This window comes from Dreissena polymorpha, chromosome 4 (genome assembly GCF_020536995.1).
Source record: "Dreissena polymorpha isolate Duluth1 chromosome 4, UMN_Dpol_1.0, whole genome shotgun sequence".
Taxonomy (NCBI): Eukaryota; Metazoa; Mollusca; class Bivalvia; order Myida; family Dreissenidae; genus Dreissena; species Dreissena polymorpha.
This window is the reverse complement of record NC_068358.1, coordinates 2,715,183-2,735,794: the sequence shown is the minus strand read 5'-3', so window position 1 is coordinate 2,735,794 and position 20,612 is coordinate 2,715,183. Positions and strand designations below refer to the sequence as shown.

Here is a 20,612-nt window from a genome sequence, read left to right as displayed (position 1 = left end):
CACAGGCATGTGCGATAAAGTGTTGTCACAGGCATGTGCGATAAAGTGTTGTCACAGGCATGTGCGATAAAGTGTTGTCACAGGCATGTGCGATAAAGTGTTGTCACAGGCATGTGTGATAGTGTTGTCACAGGCATGTATGATAAAGTGTTGTCACAGGCATGTGCAATAAAGTGTTGTCACAGGCATGTGTGATAAAGTGTTGTCACAGGCATGTGCGATAAAGTGTTGTCACAGGCATGTGTGATAAAGTGTTGTCACAGGCATGTGTGATAAAGTATTGTCACAGGCATGTATGATAAAGTGTTGTCACAGGCATGTGCGATAAAGTGTTGTCACAGGCATGTGCGATAAAGTGTTGTCACAGGCATGTGTGATAAAGTGTTGTCACAGGCATGTGCGATAAAGTGTTGTCACAGGCATGTGCGATAAAGTGTTGTCACAGGCATGTGCGATATAGTGTTGTCACAGGCATGTGCGATAGTGTTGTCACAGGCATGTATGATAAAGTGTTGTCACATGCATGTGCGATAAAGTGTTGTAACAGGCATGTGTGATAAAGTGTTGTCACAGGCATGGGCATTAAAGTGTTGTCACAGGCATGTGCGATAAAGTGTTGTCACAGGCATGTGTGATAAAGTGTTGTCACAGGCATGTGCGATAAAGTGTTGTCACAGGCATGTGCGATAAAGTGTTGTCACAGGCATGTGCAATTAAGTGTTGTCACAGGCATGTGTGATAAAGTGTTGTCATAGGCATGTGCGATAAAGTGTTGTCTCAGGCATGTGCGATAAAGTGTTGTCACAGGCATGTGCGATAAAGTGTTGTCACAGGCATGTGCGATAAAGTGTTGTCACAGGCATGTGTGATAAAGTGTTGTCACAGGCATGTGCGATAAAGTGTTGTCACAGGCATGTGCGATAAAGTATTGTCACAGGCATGTGCGATAAAGTGTTGTCCCAGGCATGTGTGATAAAGTGTTGTCACAGGCATGTGCAATTAAGTGTTGTCACAGGCATGTGTGATAAAGTGTTGTCACAGGCATGTGCGATAAAGTGTTGTCACAGGCATGTGCGATAAAGTATTGTCTCAGGCATGTGCGATAAAGTATTGTCACAGGCATGTGCGATAAAGTGTTGTCACAGGCATGTATGATAAAGTGTTGTCACAGGCATGTGCGATAAAGTGTTGTCACAGGCATGTGCGATAAAGTGTTGTCACAGGCATGTGCGATAAAGTGTTGTCACAGGCATGTGCGATAAAGTGTTGTCACAGGCATGTATGATAAAGTGTTGTCACAGGCATGTGCGATAAAGTGTTGTCACAGGCATGTGCGATAAAGTGTTGTCACAGGCATGTGTGATAAAGTGTTGTCACAGGCATGTGCGATAAAGTGTTGTCACAGGCATGTGCGATAAAGTGTTGTCACAGGCATGTGCTATAAAGTGTTGTCACAGGCATATGCGATAGTGTTGTCCAGGCATGTATGATAAAGTGTTGTCACATGCATGTGCGATAAAGTGTTGTCACAGGCATGTGTGATAAAGTGTTGTCACAGGCATGGGCGATAAAGTGTTGTCACAGGCATGTGCGATAAAGTGTTGTCACAGGCATGTGTGATAAAGTGTTGTCACAGGCATGTGCGATAAAGTGTTGTCACAGGCATGTGCGATAAAGTGTTGTCACAGGCATGTGCGATTAAGTGTTGTCACAGGCATGTGTGATAAAGTGTTGTCACAGGCATGTGCGATAAAGTGTTTTCACAGGCATGTGCGATAAAGTGTTGTAACAGGCATGTGCGATAAAGTGTTGTCACAGGCATGTGCGATGGTGTTGTCACAGGCATGTGCGATAAAGTGTTGTCACAGGCATGTGCGATAAAGTGTTGTCACAGGCATGTGCAATAAAGTGTTGTCACAGGCATGTGCGATAAAGTGTTGTCACAGGCATGTGCGATTTAGTGTTGTCACAGGCATGTGTGATAAAGTGTTGCCAAAGGCATGTGCGATAAAGCGTTGTCACAAGCATGTGCGATGAAGTGTTGTCACAGGCATGTGCGATAAAGTGTTGTCACAGGCATGTGCGATAAAGTGTTGTCACAGACATGTGCGATAAAATGTTGTCACAGGCATGTGTGATAAAGTGTTGTCACAGGCATAAGAGATAAAGTGTTGTCACAGGCATGTGTGATAAAGTGTTGTCACAGGCATGTGCGATAAAGTGTTGTCACAGGCATGTATGATAAAGTGTTGTCACATGCATGTGCGATAAAGTGTTGTCACAGGCATGTGTGATAAAGTGTTGTCACAGGCATGGGCGATAAAGTGTTGTCACAGGAATGTGCGATAAAGTGTTGTCACAGGCATGTGTGATAAAGTGTTGTCACAGGCATGTGCGATAAAGTGTTGTCACAGGCATGTGCGATAAAGTGTTGTCACAGGCATGTGCCATAAAGTGTTGTCACAGGCATGTGCGATAAAGTGTTGTCACAGGCATGTGCGATAAAGTGTTGTCACAGGCATGTGCGATTAAGTGTTGTCACAGGCATGTGTGATAAAGTGTTGTCACAGGCATGTGCGATAAAGTGTTGTCACAGGCATTAGAGATAACGTGTTGTCACAGGCATGAGTGATAAAGTGTTGTCACAGGCATGTGCGATAAAGTGTTGTCACAGGCATGTGCGATAAAGTGTTGTCACAGGCATGTGTGATAAAGTATTGTCACAGGCATGTGCGATAAAGTGTTGTCACAGGCATGTGCGATAAAGTGTTGTCCCAGGCATGTGCGATAAAGTGTTGTCACAGGCATGTGTGATAAAGTGTTGTCACAGGCATGTGCAATAAAGTGTTGTCACAGGCATGTGCGATAAAGTGTTGTCCCAGGCATGTGTGATAAAGGGTTGACACAGGCATGTGCGATAAAGTGTTGTCACAGGCATGTGTGATAAAGTGTTGTCCCAGATAAGCCTGTAATGACCGCACAGGCTAATCAGGCACAGGCTATTCAGGGACAGCATTTTCAACTTAAATGGTATTTTCTTCTTCAACAATTTATTGACTTCCTGGAAAAAAATTGGGAGCTGGAGTTTTGGTGTACAAGTGCAATTATAAATAGCTTAATTTAGCCCTTAAACATTTCCCTTTTTTTCTAAACATTACTCCTGAAACTAAGCAAAAGTTGAATTCACATTATAATTTATGCAAAGATTTTTTTGTAAACAAAGAACTTTTTACATTTTCAAATAACCACATACAAAAGAATAAAAATGCATACATACAAATATAGTAAAGTACAGTGCAAGCAGAATATTCTCTAAGGTAAACTTTTCTGATTTTATGCTGGTTGTATATAGCCATTTTTACTTTACTTCTGGGTGGAAAAAGGTTAAATCAAATCAAGCCGTCTCCCAATCACATCATACCTTCATGAAGACTTTCTGCACAAAGACGAGATGGTTGAGGAGGTCAGTTGTCAGACTGTGCTCAAACATGCCCACCTCCGCTATGGCGTTCAGGAAGCTGCCCTCCTGGAAAGCAACTCATATCAATGAGCCTCGTTTTGGGAAAATGGGGCTTAACCCTTTCAGTGCGGGAACGGAATTTTGAAGGCCTTTGCAAACAGTTTGGATCCAGATGAGATGCCACAGAACGTGGTGTCTCATCAGGATCCAAACTGTTTGCTATTCTGATATTCTTTGAAAAAAATCGAAGAAAATGCTTATTTTAGAAATTCAGCAGACGACATTTTAGCAGACGACAAATTTCCCAGCATGCAAAGGGTTAAAGAATGTGCAGAAAGTGTCCTCTCAGATTACCCTTTGAAGTCAGCACAGGCTTCACAAGGTGTACATAAGGTACATAAGGAGCAAAAATAACAAAACGGAAAAGTGGTACAATTGAATAATATGGAATATTTTTGTTGTTTTTGTATCAATTGCTGACAAAATGTGTATCGCTTATATAATGTAAAAAAAAACAGCAACATGCTTTAATAATTTTCTGGTATCTACATTTATCTTTTTTATGTTATTAATCTGTATAGTTCATATGCTTTATATGTCAAGTTAGGACATTGAATGGAATATTTCAAAACATACCGAAACTCGGTCAACAAGTCCTTTAAAAACACCAGTTGACAATTACATGAAAAATATGATGTTATACATAAATGTGAACATATTTCTTTTCAACAACACATTTGAACCTTGCTCTGGGTAAAGGGGCTTTATGTGTGTAAAGTTTAGTCCCAGATTAGCTTGTTCAGTCCGCACAGACTAATCAGGGACTGCATTTTCTGCTTTAATGTTTTTTTGTTGTTTACAGGATGTCTCTCCATAGAGAAAATCTAGTTTAGGTGGAAAGTGTTGTCCCTGAATAACCGTTGCAAAATCCAGGGGTCCGTCTTATCAAAGATTGTACGACAATGTTAACTTACGATTGAATTTTGTAATTTTAAAATATAAGTGATTATGATTTGTATGTTTCAAATATAAAGGATATTTGACAGCTACGTTGAAAATGAATGGAAATGTTCAACAAAAGTAATTATAAATGTGACGGTTACGGATTATGGCGCTTCAAAAATTGCATCGTAAGGTAATAATGTGGTACCATCTTTGATAAGATGGGCCCCAGAACATCAAGTATGACGACACTTTATGCACATGCATTAAGCCCTGTTTTCTCAGAGATGAGCTCATTACTTTTTTATCACAACACCTATTCCACCCACCTTGAGTACCAGACCCTCTGTAAGTGCCTCGGACACAGGGGCGTTGGACTTGTACTGCCTGTAGTCAGCATACACGTGAATAGGTGGGAGGTCAATACTGGCTGAAGAGGGGATGGATGTCTCCATCGTCTTAATCTGAATGGGTAGAGAAACAGAAAGCAAATCAAATGGCAGCTAAAACATGAGAAAATGGGTCTTAGGGCATATGCCTCCAGCGTAGCTCCTAACCAGACTGCGAGAATCTTTGTGAATTATTTAAATATTTTTTTTTTTATACATAGGATTTGGAACCAGTTGTCTTTGTATACCATACATTTTAACCCATGTTAAGACATTTTGTTAGAACTCCAAAAGGATACCAATCAAAATTCTCAAAATATTGTCTGAACATGAAACTAATGGGTAATGAGGTAAACCATTTGACAAGATGTTAGAATATCTTGCAAAAGATTTTTCAAATACAAAATTTAATGCTTTTATCTCTTAAAACATAGAAATATCATAGTAAAATTTCACACATAAATGTAATTTACTCTCCATTTTAATGTGTTAATGCTTTAATAGTAATACATAAACATAGGATCATTAATTATAATTGTGTACTTTTTAATTGCATCAAACTTTTGTTAAGATCAATTTGTTGTAAAGTCCAGATTTTCACAATGGCAAAATATTGAAAACAAAGCCAATCAGTGATACATGTAGCTCCTTATTTGGATGAATCAATGCTCTTTTGCAAAGAAATGATCTAATCATAATGAACAACTAAAATGATATCTGGCAAGCAATATTGAAGAACAACATACACAAACAAGTGCATAATTTGTGCTCTTACATGGATAATACATATTATACAGAATTAATACATATAGCTTTATTAAAAATGTAGATTAAGTAAAAAAGCATGCAGAAAATGCTAAATAGTCAGTACCTCAATAATACTATGCATTCAAATTATAATATGAAATATGTCATAAATCACATGCAAACAATATTAATTTATTTTTTATTTTTTATATTATTTTTTATTTTTTATATCAATACAGTTAGATTATAATAACAAGAGCACCGCATAACCGGTGCCAAGCTCGGCTACGGGTGCAGTTTTGAATAATTGAAAGCTTGTTAGAATTTTTTTTCTTCTTTTTTTTAGGTCACAGTGACCTTGACTTTTGACCTAGTGACCCCAAAATGGGTGTGGCATGTAGAACTCATCAAGGTGCATCTACATATGAAGTTTCAAAGTTGTAGGTGGAAGCACTTTGATTTTAGAGCCAATGTTAAGGTTTTAGCACTACGCGGACGGCAGACGTCGGACGACACGACGAGCTGGCTATGACAATACCTCGGGTTTTCTCCGAAAACGCCGAGCTAATAAGAAGATGCCGCAATCAATAAACCCATATGCCCCACCCCCACTTGTCAGTATTGAGTCAATAGCCCATTTGAAGAAGTATACGTCCAACGGTAGGTCATTGTCAAGGTAACAAGAGCTGTCAGAAGACAGCACTCTTGACTTTTTGAGTGCTTGACAGTATAACGTAAGCCATCATGGGAAAATTGTTCATATTCAATAAGGTCAAGGTCATATAGTCATATTCTAACTGGAAGAGGACCATAGTAGAAGCATATTGATCGCTTATGTTTTAAAGAAGTTGTACATTATAGACCATTCTGCGTTCAGGTATATTTTCCACAATCTATTGAACATTTGTGAAGACATATACAAACTAATAAGATTTTATGTCAAGTTTGATTGCAATAGCTTGGGTAGGATGGTTGGACGGTCCTTCAAAAATGAAATAAATATATATTTGAGTGTTTTTTTAACCATGATTAAAAAAAAATCTTTTTGGACAGGGGGGTGGGGGGTAGGAGGTGGTGGAGAGGGGTTATAATGTGGGGGTGGTCATTTATTAGATGATCTAAAAGCGATATGTCAAGGTAGGGCGTGGGGGATGGTTTGGGTGGAGTCCATTGTGGTATGTCAGGTAAGAGTTGTTTTGTCAAAGTATGAATCAAATCTGATCATAAATAAAGAAGTCATGGCAATTTAAGTAAAAAATTTAAAAAATAAAATATTAAAAATATTTTTATTTTTTTGGTACCATGTTTCAAAAAAATATTATTTTTGTGTGTTTGGGGGAGGGAGTTGGAGAGGGGGATTAATGTGGCGGTGTGGTCATTTTTTAGATGATATTTCAAAAATAAGAACAAAAAAGGAAATCAATATTTTTAATAAAAAAAAATAAATATATATATTATTTATTTTTTTTGGGGGGGTGGGGGCGAGGGGATTCTGGGGTAGGGTGTGGGGGATGGTAAGTCCATTGTTGTAGTTATTGCAATTTAAGCCAAATTTATTTATTTGACCTTGAGATTCAAGGTCATTCAAAGGTCAATGTCAAATTCAACTTGCCAGGTACAGTACCCTCATGATAATAAGAAAGTATTTGACGTTTGAAAGCAATAGCTTTGATACATCATGTGATGTGTGGATGCTCAGGTCATGTAATGTGTTGATGCTCAGGTCATGTGATGATGCTCAGGTCATGTGATGTGTGTATGCTCAGGTCATGTGATGTGTTGATGCTCAGGTCATGTGATGTGTTGATGCTCAGGTCATGTGATGTATGTATGCTCAGGTCATGTGATGTGTGTATGCTCAGGTCATGTGATGTGTGTATGCTCAGGTCATGTGATGTATGTATGCTCAGGTCATGTGATGTGTGTATGCTCAGGTCTTTGATGTGTGGATGCTCAGGTCATGTAATGTGTTGATGCTCAGGTCATGTGATGTGTGTATGCTCAGGTCATGTGATGTGTGTATGCTCAGGTCATGTGATGTGTTGATGCTCAGGTCATGTGGTGTGTATGCTCAGGTCATGTGATGTATGTATGCTCAGGTCATGTGGTGTGTATGCTCAGGTCATGTGATGTGTGTATGCTCAGGTCATGTGATGTGTGTATGCTCAGGTCATGTGATGTGTGTATGCTCAGGTCATGTGATGTGTTGATGCTCAGGTCATGTGGTGTGTATGCTCAGGTCATGTGATGTATGTATGCTCAGGTCATGTGATGTGTGGATGCTCAGGTCATGTGATGTGTTTATGCTCAGGTCATGTGATGTGTGTATGCTCAGTGTTTAAGTGAAGAATCAAATCTTTTTAGTAAATATTATTGATGTTATGCAAACAGTCATTTTGGGTAAACCAAGAATTTCCATCTTCGGAATTAGTCCAAAGGTAAGTCAATAACAAAGAACAAGAGCATCGCATAATGGGTGCCATGCTCAGCTGCCGGTGCAGTTTTTAATAAATGAAAGCTTGTCAGATTTTTTTTTCTTTTTTTAGAGGTCACAGTGACCTTGACCTTTGACCTAGTGACCCAAAAATGGGTGTGGCATGTAGAACTCATCAAGGTGCAGGTACATGTGAAGTTTCAAAGTTGTAGGTTGAAGCACTTTGATTTAAGAGCCAATGTTCAAAACCTTAACAAAATGTAAAGGTTTTAGCACTAAGCGGACGGCGGACGAGCTGGCTATGACAATACCTCGGGTTTTCTCCGAAAACAGCTAAGCTAAAAATTGAGGTAGGGTGGCGTAGGTGGGTTCATAAATAACATCCATGGAAGTATCAAAGCTTTGCAGCAAGTGGTATTTGTGTTAGACAAAACACATCTTATTAGATTAACCAAGAATCTGTCTTTCTGTATTAGTGTCCAAAAGAAGGTCAAGATAAAAAGGAGGTGGCTGTGTAGAGTGTGCGCATAGAATAAATCTGTGAAAATATCAAAGCTGAGTAGCAGTAAAAGTGTTTGACAAAACACTTGATTTCGGGTTAACTATGAATTTCGATTTTCTAAATTATTAAAAGTCCAAATGAAGGTCGAACTCAAGGTCAACATGAGGTCAATTGATGAGGATTTGCTAAAGGTATTTTGCAAAATCGTTAACAGAATCAACTTGTTTTTTATGGATTTAATATGGTCAGTGAAAATAACATCTGTTTACAGTGAACAAGCCACAAATATACTCCCATACACAGAGTAAGGAATATATACAGCAAAACTTCATTATTTCAAAGTTAAGCTATTTTAAACCACTTCCACATACACATACTGTATATATTTTGACAGAGGTGTCAACATGTTGTTACAAACACAACTAAGTGTACATAACTGTAGGTTTGGAATTCAACAATTCTTGGAAAACTGACATTGACGTTAATTTCCATTCCCCTAGCAAATAGTCAGGCATTTGATGATTACATTTTTCAATCTATCAGAAACTTCAAATGAAGGGAGTTTGAAGTAACAAAGTTCAGCATGCATGCACTTTCACTCAGGCATTTATTCATAATTATGTTTATAATGAATTTTGCACTGTAAAATATTCATTCAAAACCAATTAGGTACATAGCAAAATATATACAATGTCAAGAAAAGCCATGTAATAGTAGTGAATTTTGACTATGCTAGGAATTTGTAGCAAAGTTATAAATATAGACGAAACATGTAGGTATCTACCTTGTATAATTCTGTCTACAAACATTTTATGAAACAAAATTTAAAATGACATTTTCTTTTAAATCTATTGTTTATGAATAAAATCATTATATAATTAAAACAATAAAGCAAATATGCATGACAATATATTAAAACAAGAAACCGTCGGTGACGGGTGATGCTCCCCAAAAGTTTTTTTTGTCACAATATCGCACTATATATTCAGATAAAAGGAAACGTCTTGAGGGGCATAACTTTGGACAAAATAATACGATGGATGGTTTAGCAACTTAAACATTTCAAAGGGCCATAACTCTCTAAATAAATCATCTAACCAGAACCCACAAATAACATGCGCATCTCCTCAAGGTAGTTAAGCTTCCCATAAAGCTTCATTGAATTTCAGTCAGTAGTTGGGGAAAAATAGACCAGACAAGAATTACACTATATGTACAGTTTATAGAAAATTTTGAAGGGCCATAATTTGTGGAAAATCATCGGACCATAATCGGCTGATAATATGCACATCTCCTCTTGGTTGTGAAGCTTCCCATAAAGTTTCATTGAATTCCCGTAATAAGTTGCTGAGAAATAGCTCGGACAAGAATTGCACTATATGTACAATGGAAAATTTCAAAGGGCCATAACTCTGTGAAAAATCATCCAACGTGAACCGGCTGGTAATATGCACATCTTCTCTTGGTAGTGAAACTTCCCATAAAGTTTCATTGAATTCCAGTCATTAGTTGCTGAGAAATAGCCCGGACAAGAATTGCACTATATTTACAATGGAAAATTTCAAAGGGCCATAACTCTGTGAAAAATCATCGGATGAGAACCGGCTGATAATATGCACAGCTCCTTTTGGTAGTGAAGCTTCCAATAAAGTTCCATTGAATTCAAGTCATTAGTTGCTGAGATATAGCCCGGACAAGAATTGCACTATATGAACAGTTAATGGAAAATTTCAAAGGGCCATAACTCTGTGAAAAATCATCCGACCAGAACCCGCTGATAATATGCACATCTCCTCTTGGTAGTGAAGCTTCCCATAAAGTTTCATTGAATTCCAGTCATTAGTTGCTGAGAAATAGCCCGGAAAAGAATTGCACTATCTGTACAGTTAATGGAAAACTTCAAAGGGCCATAACTCTGTGAAAAATCATCCTACCAGAACCCGCTGATAATATGCACATCTCCTCTTGGTATTGAAGCTCCCCATTAAGTTTCATTGAATTCCGGTCATTAGTTTCTGAGAAATAACCCGGACAAAAATTGTGCACGGACGGACACACTGACACACGGACGGACACACTGACACACGGACGGACAGACGAAGCGGCGACTAAATGCTCCCCCCAAAATAAATTTTGGGGGAGCATAATAAATGAATAAAAAATGTTAATTGGAATCAGACACCAATCAAACATGTAAATCATGCCTTTAAGAAAGTTTACTGATAAAATGATCACATAATGGTATATAATACATGTCAATAATAATTTACTCTTAAATCACATAGTACAAAATACAAATTAAAACAAGGGCTGTTTGTAAAACATGCATGCCCCTCATATGGGCTGTCAGTTGCAGTGGCAGCCATTGTGTGAATACGTTTTTTGACACTGTGACCTTGACCTTTGACCTAGTGACCTGAAAGTCAATTGGGGTCATCTGCCAGTCATGATCAATGTTCCTATGAAGTTTCATGATCCAAGGCCTAAGCATTCTTGAGTTATCATCCGGAAACCATTTTACTATTTTGAGTCACTGTGACCTTGACCTTTGACCTAGTGACCTGAAAATCAATAGGGGTCATCTGCCAGTCATGATCAATGTACCTATGAAGTTTCATGATACTAGGCCTAAGCATTCTTGAGTTATCATCCGGAAACCATCTGGTGGACGGACCGACCAACGGATGGACCGACCGACATTTGCAAAACAATATACCCCCTCTTCTTAAAAAGGGGGGCATAAAAACAGGGTGAAGGCCCAAGGTTGCTAACCTGAGACCCAAAGGATCTGAAATGTTTTAATAAGCTTTTGTGATGTTTAAGAACCATTGAAGAATTGGATGACATCATTGGGGCTAATGCTTCATGGAGATTAGGAAATAATTGTGGCCGCAAGAGTTTATTAGATTTTTCTTTAATTTGACTTGAAGGCTTTTTTTGATCCCATGCGACCTGTTTCAAACTTGGCATATATATCATTTGGACAAAATTAATGTTCTAACCAAGATTGATGAGAATTTGGCAATTAATACGACACAAAGCATCCACAAACTTTCGCTATATGACCAAATGATATTTTCACCCTTTGTGATCCTGTTTGGAATAAAGTTGGGCTTGAATTGAGAAAATGTTCTGACCAAGTTTCATAAAGGTTGGCAATAAACATGGTCATAAGAATGTTAACAAGCTTTTTCTTTAATATGACCTCATGACCTGGATTTTAAACTTCTGTGGCAAAGTTTTCAACTAACCTCAGATATAATTAGGACAAATGATCTGACCAAGTTTCAAGAAGATTAATCTCTAATTGTTGCCTGTAGTGTTCACAAGGTAAATGTTGACAAAGGAATATGCATGATGGACAACAAATCACAGATCAAAGGTGATCACAAAAGCTCACCATGAGGACGTTGCGCTCAGATGAGCTAATCACAACATTGGACAGAAAGCATGCTTTAACACACATCTTGAAAAACACAATTTACCAAATGGAAATAGAACTTTCTGATTCCTGCATTTCGTAAGTAAATTGAATATCACTACTAAAAGCGGCTCATGAAGCACCCTGCATGTGAAAGCTTCGTACAATTACCTTTAACTAGATGCCTGTAGGTAACATGTTGAGCCGATTGTCGATAATGCTTGTAATTATTAAGTAAGCAGCAACATGCGCGTGTTTGTCCTTAGTCCAATAATAAGACCTTGGCCTTTGCCCAAGAGGTGACACACCTTCTCAACATGGAGAGCACTTGTGTCAAATTATTTTTTAAATTACGTAATGAATAATGCACTTACAGTGCGGAAAGTAATTATTTGCCCAAACATTGGAAGGCAGGTGTTACACGCAACATATTGTCTTATGATGGTGTTTTTTAATGGTAAGTTATTTTAAACTTCAAGGTGAATGATAAAGTTACAGTCTTGACAAACTCGGACAAATTGTTTCATCACCAAATTTAAACGTTGACATTTAAGTTTAACCTTTACCTTTGTGGTAGGGAGACAGATGATACTAGTACATGAAAATATCATCTTATAATGAACACTTGTAAGTATTTTTAATTTGCAAAACAAATGATACACTTACAGTCCACACAAACTGTTTTATGATCAAATTTAACATTGGACTACTAAGTGTGACCTTGACCTTTAAGGCAGGGAGACTGGTGTTACACCCAACATGTCATCTCCTAATTGTGGTCATTCATGGTAAGTTACTTCAAATTTGTTTGATGAATTACAAATATACAGTTCAGACAAGCTGTTTTATATCAAAATTAGACTCTTCCTAGTAAACCTTGACCTGTGAGGTAGGGAAACGGGTGTAACAAGTGACGTGGTGGTGATATCTGAACTAAGTTACAATCCGGACAAGCTGTTTTCTGGCAGAATTTGATCTTTGACCTCTAAGTGTTACTGGATCTTTGAGGTAGGAAGACAAGTATTACATGCGGCACATTTCTTTTTCATGATGACCATTTGTGGTAAGTAAGTCTACAATTGCAAAATGAATCACAGAGTTACAGTCGCACAGGTTCAGATGCCGGCACAGACGCACAAAAACTCTACCATTGACACTGCTTTTTAACGTTTGAATTTTCCGATGATGGTATAAAATCTTTCATTGATAATTGCTTCCCTTTTAACTCAACAGAGCTGCCTACATTCCAAGCACACAATTTGAGCAACAAGATGGTTACCTTTGACTTGAAGCTGAGCGTATGGTGAGGAAGATCCAACGTGAACCGAGCCTTCTTCACTGTGACACCACTGAGTGTTATCGGTCCAGTCTGCAATTATAGGGAAGACATTTGTTAACTTCATTTCATAGACAATAACAGGTAACAAATGATTTTTAGCGAGGCTGTTTTTGGAGAAAACGCAAGCTATTGTCATAGCCAGCTCGTCGTCAGCCGTAGGCATTGTGCTAAAACCTTAACATTGGCCATAACTCTTTTTAAATATTAAAGATAGCACCTTGATATTTGGCATGCATGTGTATCTCATGGAGCTGCACATTTTGAGTGGTAAAATTTCAAGGTGAACATCATCCTTCAAGGTCTAGGGTCGAAAAAACAAAGTCAAGGGAAGTAATAATCTTTAAATGGACATAGTTATATGACATGCCCACATAAATATTTTTGTTAAATAAATCAAAACGGCGCAGTAGGCGGCATTGTGTTTCTGACAAACACATTGTGGTAAAAGGTCAAGGTCATCCTTTACGGTCTATGGTAAAAAATACAAATTTAAGGGAAGTAATAAGCTTTAAAAAGGGAGATAATTATTCAATATTAAACATAGCCACTTTATATATTTGGCATGCATGTGTATCTCATGGAGCTGCACATTTCGAGTGGTCAATCACAATCACGGTAGTGGCTGTTAATTATTTGCTACTAAAAATAGAGATTTGTTAGAGACAATTATTTTCAAGGGAAGTAATTTACATAATTATAAATCTCATATTATATATTTCCTTACCAATAATTGAAGTTCTTTTCACAGATACTGTACAGATTTATTATTTTGATTATTTATAACTCAAATGATTGATTTGTCAAATTTTTTTTTAATGATATAATTATAATTTCTTTGATGTTCTTTACATACCTGTGGACTTATGTCCATAGATACATGATCAACTCTGGCTATGAAAAAGTAAAAAAAAACCTCTGGCTATGATCACTTTTAAACCACAGGCCTTGGTTGTCAGTGATGTCTGACATGGTCATAATTGACTGTGAGACCCTCCCCCCACCCTGGTTGGATTGGACAAAATTCAAGGGAAGTAATAAGCTTTAAAGGGAGATGATTTCTTTACCAGCTAAATGATAAATAGCAATTTTATTTCAAGCGGCGCAATAGGGGGCATTGTGTTTCTGACGAACACATCTCTTGATATAATTATCATTTCTTACCTGTTCTAATTTGTGAATGCTAGTTTTCATTAAATACCAGTGAGCTTATGTCCATACATGATGTTCAAAGTGGTGCAGTAGGGGGCATTGTGTTTCTGACAAACACATCTCTTGTTGGGTCACTAGGTCAAAGGTCAAGGTCACTAAAAAAAAAAAATCTGACAAGCTTTCGCGGCCCAGAGTGGCACCCGTTATGCGGTGCTCTTGCTTTGGTTATGTATCAGGTCTTTTATTTCCCAGAAATAATATATAATATCCTATGCCTCTGAATTTTAGCAAGAACAAATCTATTGCATGATGTAATGACATGTTTGATAATGCTCCAGTGTATGCAGCTTTAATGAGAGAGAACACTCACTGGTTAATAGCATGCTTTAATTCATAAAAGCCAAACCTTGTATTGAGCGCGTAGCGAGGGCAACAGGGAAGCTCCAATCGTAATTCCTTGCAGAATGGCCTTGAAATGGATGTGCAAAGTCACTGACTTAGACTCCTGGATAATCCTTGGTGGGTGGGGCACAGCAGACGGATGGGGCGTCTTTTCGCCCGAACTTTTAGAGTCCAATGTTCCATAATCGTCAAAATTGCGGCTGAAAATATTTACTACCATTAGCTATCAACAAATTCTTACAGCTGGTTGTTATTCGTTTTGAAGATGTCAAAACAAAACCAACTGAAAAAAGTAAAGCATGACTGAAATACTTAATTCTTGATATACCTACCGGGGTGCTTCTTGAAAATTGTTATCTACAATCCTGCAGGGTGTTGAACAACAGAGTTGTCCCACTTTTTTAACCTTTCAAAAGATCACAGAAAAAAATGGCAGCATTGATAGAGCATACCTAGTTCTGGAGATGGGCCGTCTAAACTCTTGAAGAGTGCTGGATAGCTGGGTTGTTCCCCTTGTCAACATCCCATGGAGCACCACAGGATGCTGGGGTATGTCGACCTCAATCTCGCCAATAGACACGAGGGCGGAGTTGTGGCCCTTGCCTCTTCTCTTCACCGTCGTGTGCAGAGCCTGGGACCGGCCAATGTTGACCGTGACCACCGTCCTGTATTAGCAGTCAAGCATTGTGCGCTCATGATTATGGTTATATACCGGTATTTATTCTCCAATAACCGTGAATCAAGCGGTTAAGGAAACAAGTAAATGAGTTTCTAAATTAATGCAAACAATGCCGCATTAAATGTCAAAATTGTTTATTTACAGCGTGTTTAACCATGCAAAGCGATAGTTCCATACACAGTTGAAGTAAGATTTTGAAATGCAATTATACTTGTTTTTTCCTCATTTTAGTAGTGTCTGTATTTATTTTCAAACGTAGTAATGTTAATTATCACTCAGCTGAGAACTGAGAATGTTGATCAGCTCATGAATAAAATCTCAAACCTCAGAGATAGGCAGACTAACATATTCATGCTCAAAGTTAGGATTGGGGCAGACTCAAAACATCTGTGAACACTAAGTTGAGCTTGAGAATCAACCACATCTCAAAATTGAGAAAAGACTCAAAGCTGAGAAAGAATAATGAATAATAAGCAGGTTTTTTATACTAAGCCATGATCATGATTATCAGAGGATAAGCTGCTAAAACAATCAGCAGTTCAATTAGTTATTTTTATTATTTACCTTTTCAATTTATTTTCTTGTCAAACCCAACAAAAAATTTTGCGAACATCTGGATAATTTATTTTTTTGTTTTATCATGAATTGTTTAAACATTAAAACATGGTTTATTGAAAATGTCTTTGTAATTTTTAATACATTTAAATGTTAAGGGTTATCAGCTTAATATGGAATACAAGATTTGGCAAAAGAAGTCGGAATGCAATATTTTTGCTGTATGTTAAATGTACATGAGTTTCTATAATTATTCAAAATATACATAATTGTACAACTAAATTAACATTAACTCGCACATATGGGAACAATAAAACACAACTGAAACAAGACTATTGTCAAGCAATATGGTCCCCTACCGGTGAAACTCCACCATTGTCAGAATTAAAAAAAATAATTGTTGCCATAGCAACCAGAATTTTTGACATAGGAACAAAATAAAATGATGTGCATAATCTCCATATTGCCATCTATCCATGTTTCAAGTTTCATGAAAAAATATTAAGAACTTATTAAGTTATCGCAGGATCCAGAAAAGTGTGACAGACTGACTGACTGACTGACTGACTGACTGACTGACTGACTGACTGACTGACTGACTGACTGACTGACTGACTGATGGACACACAGAGCGCAAACCATAAGTCCCCTCCGGTTTCACCGGTAGGGACAAAAACAATTCAACCATTAAATTTAACATAACTGTGTGTTCATGCATACTGATTATAAAATTGTTAAATGCATAATGTTTTAAAAAATAGGCAAACACATTCATTTTTTAAGTGCAAGTCATTTTCACATAATATCCATCACTTATATTGACACACAAACAAAGCAAGGGTATGTTACTGAAAATAAAGAAATTCTTAGCATGTTGTACACAATTCTGAATTTAGCTGCAGATAAGCATGATTCTTAAAAAATAGACCTTCAATTACTTGGTGTCCCCACATGATTGCTATACAATGCTTGGCACCTTGATTACATCAAGTAAAGGTAAGAGAAATACATAGAGATGTGATTTGAATATTAAAATCTAATAGTAATTTTAGCTTAATCAAAGTAAGCTTGCAAAATGTAGTGTTTAAGTTTATAAGCTCTAATTAGAAAAACAACCAAGTTAACATAACCAAGTTAACATAACAAATACCTGTTATAATAACCCACAAAATAACTGGAACTAAGACAAAACAAAAATGCACTTATCTGTTTGAATTTATAAATAACAAGACATGTATTGATAGGATACAGATGACCCCCACATTCCGTTTTTTGCATTGAAATTGTATCCTTGGCCTCTTAGTTTGACCTATGAGGTATGGTAGAAGGGTCTTACAAATGACATGCTGTCTAATGATGGTTTTTATTTGTGCCAACTTAGTGTAAAATCCAACAATACATTGCAAAATTATGGCTGAGACAATAATTTTTATGCTGTTTTTCTGCAGAATTTTACCTTTAACCTCTTAGAGTGACCTTGACCTTTTTGTAGGGAGAAGAGTGCCCTACATGAGCCGTGTATGAGGACTCTACTTACTGCAGCGAGGGCCCCTCAAGGAGTACCAGCATGGTGTGCCCTACATGAGCCGTGTATGAGGACTCTACTTACTGCAGCAAGGGTCCCTCAAGGAGTACCAGCATGGTGTGCCCTACATGAGCCGTGTAAGAGGACTCTACTTACTGCAGCGAGGGTCCCTCAAGGAGTACCAGCATGGTGTGCCTACATGAGCCGTGTATGAGGACTCTACTTACTGCAGCGAGGGCCCCTCAAGGAGTACCAGCATGGTGTGCCCTACATGAGCCGTGTATGAGGACTCTACTTACTGCAGCAAGGGTCCCTCAAGGAGTACCAGCATGGTGTGCCCTACATGAGCCGTGTATGAGGACTCTACTTACTGCAGCAAGGGTCCCTCAAGGAGTACCAGCATGGTGTGCCCTACATGAGCCGTGTAAGAGGACTCTACTTACTGCAGCGAGGGTCCCTCAAGGAGTACCAGCATGGTGTGCCTACATGAGCCGTGTATGAGGACTCTACTTACTGCAGCGAGGGTCCCTCAAGGAGTACCAGCATGGTGTGCCCTACATGAGCCGTGTATGAGGACTCTACTTACTGCAGCGAGGGTCCCTCAAGGAGTACCAGCATGGTGTGCCCTACATGAGCCGTGTATGAGGACTCTACTTACTGCAGCGAGGGCCCCTCAAGGAGTACCAGCATGGTGTGCCCTACATGAGCCGTGTATGAGGACTCTACTTACTGCAGCGAGGGTCCCTCAAGGAGTACCAGCATGGTGTGCCCTACATGAGCCGTGTACGAGGACTCTACTTACTGCAGCGAGGGTCCCTCAAGGAGTACCAGCATGGTGTGCCTACATGAGCCGTGTATGAGGACTCTACTTACTGCAGCGAGGGCCCCTCAAGGAGTACCAGCATGGTGTGCCCTACATGAGCTGTGTATGAGGACTCTACTTACTGCAGCGAGGGCCCCTCAAGGAGTACCAGCATGGTGTGCCCTACATGAGCTGTGTACGAGGACTCTTCTTACTGCAGCGAGGGTCCCTCAAGGAGTACCAGCATGGTGTGCCCTACATGAGCCGTGTACGAGGACTCTACTTACTGCAGCAAGGGTCCCTCAAGGAGTACCAGCATGGTGTGCCTACATGAGCCGTGTATGAGGACTCTACTTACTGCAGCGAGGGTCCCTCAAGGAGTACCAGCATGGTGTGCCCTACATGAGCCGTGTATGAGGACTCTACTTACTGCAGCGAGGGTCCCTCAAGGAGTACCAGCATGGTGTGCCCTACATGAGCTGTGTAAGAGGACTCTACTTACTGCAGCGAGGGTCCCTCAAGGAGTACCAGCATGGTGTGCCCTACATGAGCCGTGTTCTAAGACTCTACTTACTGCAGCGAGGGCCCCTCAAGGAGTACCAGCATGGTGTGCCCTACATGAGCCGTGTATGAGGACTCTACTTACTGCAGCGAGGGTCCCTCAAGGAGTACCAGCATGGTATGCCCTACATGAGCTGTGTACGAGGACTCTACTTACTGCAGCGAGGGACCCTCAAGGAGTACCAGCATGGTGTGCCTACATGAGCCGTGTATGAGGACTCTACTTACTGCAGCGAGGGTCCCTCAAGGAGTACCAGCATGGTATGCCCTACATGAGCTGTGTACGAGGACTCTACTTACTGCAGCAAGGACTCTACTTACTGCAGCGAGGGTCCCTCAAGGAGTACCAGCATGGTATGCCCTACATGAGCTGTGTACGAGGACTCTACTTACTGCAGCAAGGGTCCCTCAAGGAGTACCAGCATGGTGTGCCCTACATGAGCTGTGTAAGAGGACTCTACTTACAGCAGCGAGGGTCCCTCAAGGAGTACCAGCATGGTGTGCCCTACATGAGCCGTGTACGAGGACTCTACTTACTGCAGCGAGGGTCCCTCAAGGAGTACCAGCATGGTGTGCCCTACATGAGCCGTGTATGAGGACTCTTCTTACTGCAGCGAGGGCCCCTCAAGGAGTACCAGCATGGTGTGCCTACATGAGCCGTGTAAGAGGACTCTACTTACTGCAGCGAGGGTCCCTCAAGGAGTACCAGCATGGTATGCCCTACATGAGCCGTGTAAGAGGACTCTACTTACTGCAGCGAGGGTCCCTCAAGGAGTACCAGCATGGTGTGCCCTACATGAGCTGTGTAAGAGGACTCTACTTACTGCAGCGAGGGTCCCTCAAGGAGTACCAGCATGGTGTGCCCTACATGAGCCGTGTTCTAAGACTCTACTTACTGCAGCGAGGGTCCCTCAAGGAGTACCAGCATGGTGTGCCTACATGAGCCGTGTATGAGGACTCTACTTACTGCAGCAAGGGTCCCTCAAGGAGTACCAGCATGGTGTGCCTACATGAGCCGTGTATGAGGACTCTACTTACTGCAGCGAGGGTCCCTCAAGGAGTACCAGCATGGTGTGCCTACATGAGCCGTGTATGAGGACTCTACTTACTGCAGCGAGGGCCCCTCAAGGAGTACCAGCATGGTGTGCCCTACATGAGCCGTGTACGAGGACTCTACTTACTGCAGCAAGGGTCCCTCAAGGAGTACCAGCATGGTGTGCCCTACATGAGCCGTGTATGAGGACTCTACTTACTGCAGCGAGGGTCCCTCAAGGAGTACCAGCATGGTGTGCCCTACATGAGCTGTGTACGAGGACTCTACTTACTGCAGCGAGGGTCCCTCAAGGAGTACCAGCATGGTGTGCCCTACATGAGCCGTGTATGAGGACTCTACTTACTGCAGCGAGGGTCCCTCAAGGAGTACCAGCATGGTGTGCCCTACATGAGCCGTGTACGAGGACTCCGATGATTTCCTCTGCAGGAAGCCCTTCACTTTCTCCTTGATGGTTCCCGTCGCGTGCACGTTCCTCAACTCAGCCTCCAGCTTGAGTCCACTCAGCACCGCCAGGATGTTCACCTTCTCGATCTTAGCTATCGCAAACACAACCAGGGGAATACTGTCACCGATGTATATGCCTGCAAGGAGAATTATAACATAAGCTCATACATTGAAAATGAAATACATTATGGGATGTCTTTAGGCAAT

At 40.0% G+C, this 20,612-nt stretch overlaps 1 protein-coding gene across 1 annotated transcript in view; it reads right to left on the bottom strand.

Moving 5' to 3' along the window:
* The window catches only part of LOC127877959 (transmembrane protein KIAA1109 homolog), a 151,506-nt gene that overhangs the window by 73,010 nt on the left and 57,884 nt on the right, over positions 1–20,612 (bottom strand). The window contains exons 35-42 of the mRNA XM_052424284.1: positions 20,305–20,542; positions 17,170–17,199; positions 15,238–15,450; positions 14,790–14,985; positions 13,175–13,264; positions 9,259–9,273; positions 4,732–4,866; positions 3,422–3,526 (exon numbers count right to left, since the gene is read on the bottom strand). Of these exons, the coding sequence (XP_052280244.1) occupies positions 3,422–3,526; positions 4,732–4,866; positions 9,259–9,273; positions 13,175–13,264; positions 14,790–14,985; positions 15,238–15,450; positions 17,170–17,199; positions 20,305–20,542 (1,022 nt within the window). The remainder of the gene's footprint in view (positions 1–3,421; positions 3,527–4,731; positions 4,867–9,258; positions 9,274–13,174; positions 13,265–14,789; positions 14,986–15,237; positions 15,451–17,169; positions 17,200–20,304; positions 20,543–20,612) is intronic.